Source organism: Triticum urartu, chromosome 4, assembly GCF_003073215.2.
Source record: "Triticum urartu cultivar G1812 chromosome 4, Tu2.1, whole genome shotgun sequence".
NCBI classification, from domain to species: domain Eukaryota; kingdom Viridiplantae; phylum Streptophyta; class Magnoliopsida; order Poales; family Poaceae; genus Triticum; species Triticum urartu.
The window spans coordinates 581,294,892-581,304,792 of record NC_053025.1 but is presented as its reverse complement, the minus strand read 5'-3'; the positions used below and the strand labels follow the sequence as shown (position 1 = coordinate 581,304,792).

At 52.0% G+C, this 9,901-nt stretch overlaps 2 protein-coding genes across 4 annotated transcripts; both read right to left on the bottom strand.

The window, feature by feature from the left end:
- Positions 1–1,047: 1,047 nt before the first annotated feature.
- On the bottom strand, positions 1,048–2,933 carry LOC125554244 (xyloglucan galactosyltransferase KATAMARI1 homolog). The gene has a single exon (XM_048717824.1). The coding sequence runs from the start codon at positions 2,726–2,728 to the stop codon at positions 1,181–1,183; it is 1,548 nt and encodes a 515-aa protein (XP_048573781.1). The 5' UTR covers positions 2,729–2,933; the 3' UTR covers positions 1,048–1,180.
- Positions 2,934–7,212: 4,279 nt separating this feature from the next.
- Positions 7,213–9,313, bottom strand: LOC125554243 (xyloglucan galactosyltransferase KATAMARI1 homolog). 3 transcript variants are annotated; one of them, XM_048717822.1, is made up of 2 exons: positions 8,966–9,313; positions 7,213–8,833 (listed from the first exon to the last, which is right to left on the bottom strand). In XM_048717822.1, the coding sequence occupies exon 2, from the start codon at positions 8,774–8,776 to the stop codon at positions 7,340–7,342; it is 1,437 nt and encodes a 478-aa protein (XP_048573779.1). In that variant the 5' UTR covers positions 8,777–8,833; positions 8,966–9,313; the 3' UTR covers positions 7,213–7,339. The 3 variants fall into 3 exon arrangements, with proteins under 3 accessions (XP_048573779.1, XP_048573778.1, XP_048573780.1); XM_048717821.1 differs by having other exon boundaries at positions 8,983–9,313; XM_048717823.1 differs by having other exon boundaries at positions 9,117–9,313.
- Positions 9,314–9,901: the final 588 nt, after the last annotated feature.

Sequence of the window (9,901 nt, the reverse complement as noted above, 5' to 3'; positions counted from 1 at the left end):
GATACTTCGCCTTATTTGATACACACTTATTGGTTTACCAAAGTAAATATAGTTTTACTTGGTAAGTCAATAATATATGAAGCTATTGAGATGGTTTTTAGGAAAAGCTGGTGAAATAGAGGGAAAAGGCAAAATGGGAAGATGAAGGGGGGAAACGTAAGTAAAGTTTGACAGAGGACGATCGGACAACATAACATGCGGTCTTTTTTAAGTAGGAAAGAGAAAAATATATTCTACTCTCTCCGTTCCTAAATATTTGTCTTTTTAGATATTTCAAATGGACAACCACATATGGATATATATAGACATATTTTAGAGTCTAAATTCATCCATTTTGCTTCATATGTAGTCATTTATTGAAATATCTAGAAAGACAAATATTTAGGAACAGAGGGAGTAACATGCATGAGATATAGGAGTACCTCGCATAGATCCATCGTCCACCGTTGCTTTAAGATTTGTGTTGTGTTTTCTTGGCTTGAAATTTCATGTTGATTTAGGGTGTTACATTAGATTGTTCTCTTATTTTATCATGATGATGACATTAAATTGTGAACCAGCAAATCCAATCTAGGAAATTTTTTTAGGGGTATCCAATCTAGGAAATGCATTGTATTTTGTTGGTACGCTACTTGACAGTATGAGACGGAGGTCAGCATTTTGGTGCTCGGGCTTCATGGGGCCCTTTGATTTTTTTTTCCCACAATGATATATGGATGTATACTACATGTGAAAAAATTTCATGAGAAAATACATTGATTGTGAGCTACGCAAAAAATTGAAAACCGTTGGTCTATATTGAAAAAATATATATAGTGAACAGTGCTAACTGTTTTCCAAATTACCTTTTTTGTGTATAGCTGGCGTGTCAATGCATTTCGTCTTGAAAATTTGCACACATGCAGGATACATCCGTATGATACTGTTTATTGTTTTCAGGATTTTTGAACACATTGAACATTTTTCTTAAAAAAAACGATCTCCATGAAGCCCTTGCTAAAAAGGAACGATCCCCATGAAGCATGCAGAAGTTTGAATTGTAGCTTGAAAGCTGAAACTACGAACCGGGATCAAAATTTCATTTCAACCACTAAAACACAATGATTTCTAGACGTTTAGTAAACAAGCTCAACATGTTCCGTCACAATGCATTGCTACGATGCACCATCGATTATCCTCCCTAATTATCTGCCATGACTTTGCTAGAAACCTTTGTCGCCGTTTGCGTCAGATCGCCGTGACCCATCTCCTTCCTCAGCTTGCTGACCCTGTCGATGACCGCCTCCACGGTGACATCCACGGCGTCCCTGAGCGTCTCCAGCTTCGACCGCGGGTCCGCGTACACCAGCCGCGGTATCAGCCCGATCACCGTCTCCGTCATCCGCTCCGCCACCTCCTGCGGGATCCGCCGGAGCGTCTCCTCCACGCTGCTGGCGTTGCCGCTGCGCACATCCTCCTCGGAGATGAACACGGAGTAGGAGTCGCGGTCGTCGGGGAGGTGCCACCTGTACTGCCTGTACGCGGAGTCCGGGTGGAAGAACACCGGCACGCAGCCGGCGAGGATGGCGTCGAACGCCGACCGCCGCGTGTACGTGTCGCCCGGCGGCTGCAGGCAGAAGCGCGCCCCTTGGAAGACGCGCATGAAGGTGCTGGGCACGAGGCAGTTCTTCTCGCTCTTCCGGCACTGCACCAGGTTGCAGAAGCTGGAGGCGCCGCACTCCCGGATGAGGTGGTGCCGGATGGAGTTCGGATCTCCGGGACGCTCGCCGCCGGCGAAGGAGAAGAGGTAGTCCCGCTTCATGCCTCGCATCCGCTGCTGCCACTGGAGGACGTCCGCGTCCTTGGCCGGGTGGAAGTAGGTCGGGTACGGCACGGCGAAGTCGAAGTCCGTCCACGGCACCTTCTCCACGAACAGCACCGTCATGTTCCACACCGCCGGCAAACGGAGCAGCTTGTTGCCCCACTCCGAGTCGCTGTCCGTCTGCCGCTGGTGGTCCCACGCCGTCCTCCCGGACATGAAGAAGTGGTCGCGCCCGCCCATGGCGCGCCACTCGGGCCGCCGCGTCAGCCAGTCGACGAGCTCGACCGCCGCGGCGTCCTTGGTCGTGGCGTTGTTGCTCCACAGGTTCCGCACGACGTCAAACCCAGCGTAGAACGGCACGAAGACGGCGGCGGCGCGGGAGGAGTCGTCGGTGAGGCAGTCGTACTGCCGGACGCGGGCGTGGAAGATGACGTCGAGGCCGAAGTGGTCGGTGGCGTACCAGCCCTCGTCGGCGAACACGCCGTCCGCGTTGTCCAGGGGCGCGCCGAGGCCGCCGTTGGCGAGGTACTGGCACATGTCGATCCACGGGTACCAGTGCTTGCAGTCGGCGAGGACGTCGGCGTTGAACCGCGGGGGCAGGTCGTGGACGTACAGGTACCGCCCGCGGCAGGCGTCCTCCCCGGCGACGCCAACGTCGCTGCTCCGGCGCACCTCGCCCCCCGCCGCGGAGGCGATCAGGAGCTTCTTGACCTGCTGCTCCTGGGCGGAGGGGAAGCGCGGCTGGGCGCCGTCCTCGCGGCCGGACGCGGGGGCGGCGGTGACGAGCGACTGGCGCGGCGCGCTGACGGGCGCCGCGCGGTGGCAGTAGACGATGAGGAGCCACGGCGTGGCGGACAGGATGGCGAGCAGGACCAGGCGAGGCAGCCAGCGGGCGCCCCCGCCGTGCGCGGCCGTCGTCTTCTCCATGGTCACCCACGAGTTACGCACGCACGCTGGCTCTCGTGCGTGTCCCCGACGGAGTTGAGGTCTCGGAGTCCACTGTGACTAACTTAAGCGCGGGGAATCTCGAAATGGGAATTCATCCATGTGATTTGCGTATCGCTGGCCGGCATACGTGGTGATCCGAGAGCTCCGAGCTCTGACTTGAGAGATGCTCCACATTAACCATGTCAATGATGGATCGATCGAATCTAGGCGCGAGGAAATGAAGGAGCCGGGGGCCTGCACGTGCACATGCACATGCATGGTGTATCAATAGAAACGAACATTAACTTCTCAAAAAATAAAATAGAAATGCGAATTGGACCGGGGATCTAATCTGGGAGATGCATTACTGCGAACTTTCGATTCATTGAATCCTTGGATGGAAATCTGCATCCTCTCGAGCGTGTATATAGAGGGTGCTTGGATACGTTTTAGTCCCATAATTAAAAGTAGTGAGACTAAAACTTGCTAGTCTTACCCATACTTGAATCCAAATACTAAAAAGACTAAAATCAAGTTATTGAGCATTTATTATCTTCGAAACCCTTCAATCTGGAATTCGCATGTGTTAAAGGAGAGGCATTAAATGATGAGAGAGATGGCTAATACATATTTTAGTAGGTTTCCTATGACTAAAAATTTTTAGCCTCAAGACTAGTCCTAGCCTCTCTTTAGTCAGGGGTGCTTGGAACTTTAGCCTCTAAAAAAGACTATTTTTAGTCAGACTAAAAATAGTCCCTTGGATCCAAGCACCCTCATAGAAATCCAGCTAGTGGTTTGGATCGGTAAGAGCATGATTAATAATATAGCTAGCTACTAGTATAACATATTGTCATGTCATTTATAGTCAATTTAATAGTTAACACATACTCCAATCTCACAAAGCTTCTAGGAGCTCGTGCTATAGAGCAAGTATAATAAGGTTGTGAGACTTTAAATATTACTAGTGATCTAAACGCTCTTATATTAGTTTACGGAGGGAGTATATGTTTGCTGAGCTAGATGAGAGAGAAGAGGGGAGAGAAGATAAACAGGTTGTAGATTTACAGTCGGGTGTAACACGGGCTCCAAGAAGCTATGTGAAAGTGTATGGTGGGTCATGTGACATAAAAGTAGTACTCCTTTCGTCACAGTTTAGAAGATACAGTTAAATTTGCGTGTGTTTCCACAATAGACAAGGTTTAGGACGCATTACATTTTTTCTAGTAGTTAATTAGTACTCCGATATACTATTTCTATATGCATGCATAGTGTGAATGCTATTTTTTAGCCCATCTCACAACCAATAGATAACCACCTAGGTCTCAAAGAATTTCCAAGCGCGCCTTCTAAACCGTGACGAAGTAAGTACTTTCTTGTAGCCTACTACTGTATATGTTGGCTATTACATTGGTTATAGATGACATGGCAACATGTTATAGTCAACAATCGGCTATATTGTTAACCATGATCTAAGTCTACATCCCGCTTCTCTTTTATCTCCCCTTCTCTCTTCCAACTCGGCAATAATATAATATTTAAATCCTTACGGCCTCCTTACATCATCTGAGAGCATGGTTAATAATACAACCAGCTGTTGGCTATAACATGTTACCATGTCATTTATAGTTAATGTAATAGCCAACATGTATAATAGTTGGCACTAAAAAAGTACTACTTTGTCAACATATGACCCACACCTTTCAATCTTACAAAGCTTCTTGGAGCTCGTGCTACAGCCGGCTATAAGTCTACAGCCCGCTTCTCTTCTCTCTCTTTCAACTCAGCAATAATATACTCCCTCCAGTCATTTTTACTCTGCATATAAGAATTGTCTGAAGTCAAATTTCGTAAAGTTTGACCATATTTATATGAAAAAATATTAACATCTACAATGTTAAATATATACAATATAAAAACTAACGTCATGACGCATCTAATGTTGTTGATTTCACATTTTGAATGTTGGTGTTTTTTTCTTGTAAACTCGGTCAAAATTTATGAGGTTTGACTTCAGGCAAATCTTATATGCTAACTAAAAAGAATTGAAGGGTGTAATTTTTAAATCCTTACAACCTGCTTGCGTCATCTTCTCATACTTGCTCTAAGTGGTATAGAAATTTTTAGGCTTGCACCGGTACTGTGTGTCCACCGACTCACAAGTCCCAACTGCGTGCGCATTGACCGGCATCGGCCTCCATCGATGCACGGTTCCCGGGGACCGCGCGCACATGGCGCTCCTCGCGCTGCACAACCGGAGTTGACACGGAGCTAGCCAGTAGTACGACCATTCTCTATTCTGTCTGGAGCTCGGGATCTGAGGCCGATCGAGGGGGCGCCATCCACGGCACGCACTGCTAGCAGCGAGTGATTTCTTTGCTCGATCTTTTCTTTTTTCTGAAGTTTTCTTTGCTCGATCTTTGAGAGGCGCGTTGGATCTCTCCGCGTCAGCCCGTTCCTCCCGGCTGCGTAACGTAGTACGGTGGAGGTGCGTGCGGTGCGGTGCATGCGTGCGGTCTTTCCCCCGACCGGACGGCAATGGTGCGTGCATGACTAGCGTGTTTGCTTGCCCCTGCAACGATCTGTGAGGGCAACCCAACCGCGGTGCATCAGAACGGACACAACAAATATCCGCAGACACGTACGGATGTGTTTGTGGACAGCCTGATAGGGGACGACCATCCAACGCGGTGCACCGAGTATATGGGGACGTATACAGATACAGATGTGTGTGTGTGGACAGCTGACAGGAGACGACCATCCGCCTTGTTGGACGTCGTGATGCTGCGCTGAGAGGAGGCGGCTGCGTGTGTTGGCGATCGTCGGGCCGGGGGCCTCCTCCTCCTTCACCAGGCGCCACTGGCTCCCGGACTACCGACGGGGTGGTGATAACCATATCTCCTAGCCACGTCAGAAACGACGCGACGGGGACGCCGGCAGGATGAAGCGATTGTCGTGTCGGGCGCTTCCTCCTCCTTCACCGTGCGCCATTGGCTCCTAGACTACTGGCGGGGCAGCGATAACTATATCTCCTTGCCACGTCAGGAATGGCGCGACGGGGACGCCGGCAGGATGAAGCGATTGTCGTGTCGGGCGCTTCCTCCTCCTTCACCGTGCGCCATTGGCTCCCAGACTACTGGCGGAGGGGGGGGGGGGCGATAACCACATCTCCTTGCCGTGTCGAAAACGGCGCAGTGGGGACGCCGACCGGATGAAATGGCCAGCCTGGTTGCGCGGCGGCGAGGGTGGTTTCTCCTTGACGCAACGTTCGATTTGGATGTCGTGGTTGAGCAGTGGTTAGGGCATCTCCTCCTTGACGCGGTGTCTGATTTAGACTCTGCGGTTGCGCGGCGACGAGAAGAGGAAATAGGGTTTGACGGTGTGCCCTGCCTGCTTTAAATTGCCAGAAACAGGGCACCGACACTGCTTCAATGCGGGCGCAGTAGCTGGAGTAGACCTTTCGGTCGCCGCTTCCGCATTGAAGCAGCGCTGGTCAACCGTTCGGTCACGTCAGTCAGCCCGACATTATTGTAGTAGGTGGCAACCCCGTCGTGTCTCTTCTGGATTGGGATGAATGCGCGGTGGGAGTTTTGGAGCGAAACGTACGGCGAGGGCTTTGGGTGGGACTGTGTAGCCAGATGCTAACGTATCATGCGTCCGGAGGCCCGCAAAGCTCCCCCCCCCCTCCTCCCCACCCCTGTTTTCTTACGGATTGTGCGAATTCGAACGTTCAGACCAATCCACGAACATTTGATGCACGATGTTGGATGACAAAATAAATGTTCAGACATTTAGAAGCATTTTGTTGCACGGTGCTGAAGTTTCCTAACTGCATCCTGATTTGGGCTTTGGACGGCCAAAACTTAAGTATTTGTAAGTTGCTTTAGGACCTAAATCATCAACGTGCTTCATGTCGCCTCACCCTCCTCAAGCCGCCACCTTTGAAGGTGAACCATAGCCCTGGGCCACCCCCTAACCCCGCCGCCTTCTTCAACTCTGGTGAGCACCGACAACACCGCATCCACGCCGTCCTCCACTCCATGTCACTCCCGGCTCAGCGTCGCCGAGAACACTGCGGCCCAATTCCAACTCAGGACGTGTGCGCTCTCCGGAAATCAAATATCGAGAGTTGTAAATTCAAGCGATTTACCAGTAACAAAAGCCAAAAATTTTAATTAGTTGATGAAATCAATTCAGTCAGTCTGAGATTCACAAGGCTGTACCTGAAGCTTTTAAAACAACGAATCGGTCATTTTTCTGACATGACGATTCGTGTATTTTACCAGATACTAAAAGATTATGTGGGTTGATGTAAAAAACAGGATCTGTCTAGAACACATCTAAATGTGCCATAGTTATTAAACATCTAAATGATCTAATGAAGCATGAATACAGTTTAGTCTCAGACACATCTCAAGTATGAAGATCACACCACGCTATACCTTGGCTTACACGATGCTTCTTCTAGCACTGTTATAATCAATTACTGTAGATGACAAATTAGAAGATGTATGTATAATAAATTGAGTGGCACATATCACAAATTATAATATCGACTTGATCTACATTCTGTCAATGGATTCTGCATCTATTTTGGTTGGTACTACGAGTAACTTACTTTCTCCGTAACCTAAACATCTCCATGGCGTGACTGAACGACGAGTCCTCCGCCGCCGCCTCGGCCCGGGCCCTGGCCACTCTGTCGATGATCCCCTTGACGGCGACGTCGAAGGCGTCCTTCACCGTCTCCAGCTTCGACCTTGGGTCCGCGTACACCAGCCTGGGTATCAGCTTTATCACCTCGTCCCGCATCCGCTCCACCGTCTCCGGCGGGATCGCCCGGAGCACGGCCTCGATGCTCACGTTCCGCGACCGCACGCCGTCCTCCGGGATGAACACCGAGTACGTTTCGTGGTGCTCCGGGAGGTGCCACCTGTACTGCAGGTACGCCGACACCGGGTGGAAGAACACCGGGATGCAGCCGGCCACCATGGAGTCGAACGCCGACCGCCGCGTGTAGGAGTCGCCGGTGGGCTGCAGGCAGAAGGTGGCCCTCTGGAACAGCCGCATGATGTTGCCGGGGGTGTGGCACTGGCTGGTGCCGAACGCGCAGCCCAGCTGCCGGCACGCGTCGGAGGCCTCGCACTGCGCGATGATCTGCTGCCGGATGTTGTACGGGTTGTCCGGCCGCGGTGCGCCGACGAACGCTATCAGCGACCGGCGCTCCAGACCGCGCACCCTTTCCTGCCACCGGCGCACGTCGGCGTCGGACCTCGGGTGGAAGTAGGTCGGGTACGGCACAGCGTACTCCCGGCTATGGGGCACCCGTGACACCTCCAGCACCAGCACCGACATCTCCCGCCCGCCCGGCATGTTGAGCAGATTGGTGCCCCAGCTCGGGTTCATGTTGTTGCTCCGCCGGAAGTCAAACCCCGTCCTGCCGGCGACGAGGAAGTGGTCTCTCCCGCCCGCGCGCGCCCACTCCGGCCGGCGCATGAGCCAGTCCGTGAGGTCGACCGACGCGGCGTCCCTGGTGGCGTTGTCGTAGCCCCAGTGGTAGCGCACGAAGTCGAAGCCGGCGTAGAAGGGGACGAAGACGGCGTTGGCGAGGGCGGAGTGGGTCGTCAGACACTCGTACTGCCGCATCCGGTTGTGGAAGATGGCGTCGAGCGCGAACTGGTGGGTGCCGTACCAGCCGTTGTCGCCGGTGAAGTCCCCGTCGAGCGGGTCGGCGAGCGGGCGGCCCAGGCCGGCGTTGCTGACGAAGCCGCACATGTCGGGCCAGCGGTACTGGTCGCTGGTGTTCTGGCAGTCGCGGAGGATGTCGGCGTTGAAGCGCGGCGGCAGGTCGTGCACGTAGACGTACCGGCCCCGGCACGGGTCGGCGCTGGCGCCGTCCAGCACCGTCGCCCTCATTGCCCCGGCGCTGAGCGCGGTGAAGTGGTAGTAGAGGAAGGACGCCCACATGACGGTCGCGAGGACGAAGACGAGCCGCAGCGACTGGAACGCGGCGCTCCCCTGCGTGCTGCTCCTCTTGTCCGGGCCCTTCATCACCCCGTGCTCCCGGCGCGGCCGGCCACCGCCGCCCTTGTGCGCGGATCTGATCAGCTGGCAAACCATCCGCGAATCAGCCAAAAATAGCGAAAATGGCTAAGCAAACACGCACCCCCAGCAGAAGCGAAGGAGCGCAGGCAAAGCATCTACGAGGAGGAAAAAAAGGTAATTAAGCGGCATACTGACATTGGATACAAGCTCACCAGTCGTACGACAGAGCTCGCGGCGCCGATTTGCATGCCGCGGCGTGCAGCAACTATATATAGTACTCCAGAAACGGCAAGCAGATCGATCGAGAGGAGGAAGACGAAGACTAGTATAGTTTATACTTATAAACCTAAAAATGATGTAGATCGACGTCGCCGGGAAGTCGGGGCGATGAACGAGCGACGAGCCGCCGGGAGTGGCGGTGCGAAGGAGTAGACTTCACGCACGGTGGAGTTCGTGGGGGATTAGTTGACTGGGACACTGGGTGGTAGCTAGCCTCGTGGTGCTAGTGGTTGTTTCACTGCTAACCACGGTCTACATCGATCTAATACTACTCCTAGTTGATGGTGTTTTCTACTCACTGGTGCAAATTAATGAGCGCGGTTCGGCGTGCAGCGTTGACACTTGACGCTGGACAGTGGGAATTTTAGTACTAGCGCGCACATTAATTACGTGCTTGCTTGTTTAGGCTGATCACAATGGACAAGAACATAAGTTAGTAACTTACACACTTCTCTAGACTATGTTACTACCTCCGTAGTGGGTAGGAATATCTATGTAGTATCATGCAACAATGTATTTATTAGGTTATAGACTCATTGTTTCTTGAAGTGTGTGATGTTTCGGTAACTTAGCTAGTTACCACAAGCACCTCTCTCTTCATTAAATATGTGACACATAAGCAAAGTTGTATTGGAGTGTGTGATGTTACTCCTAAATTCCTCCCCATTGTAACCAGCCTTAGCCATTGCTCTACTGGCCTAAGGAAGAAATTTGCATCCTCCACATGCAAGAAAAGAGAGAGGGGAAGAAATTTGGATCGAGCGTCGGTTGTACACTTGGGCTGTACTGCTCCTGCTTCAGGAGAAGGGAGGTGCGGTGCACGTTTGGTCAACAGAAGCTTGGAGATTAATC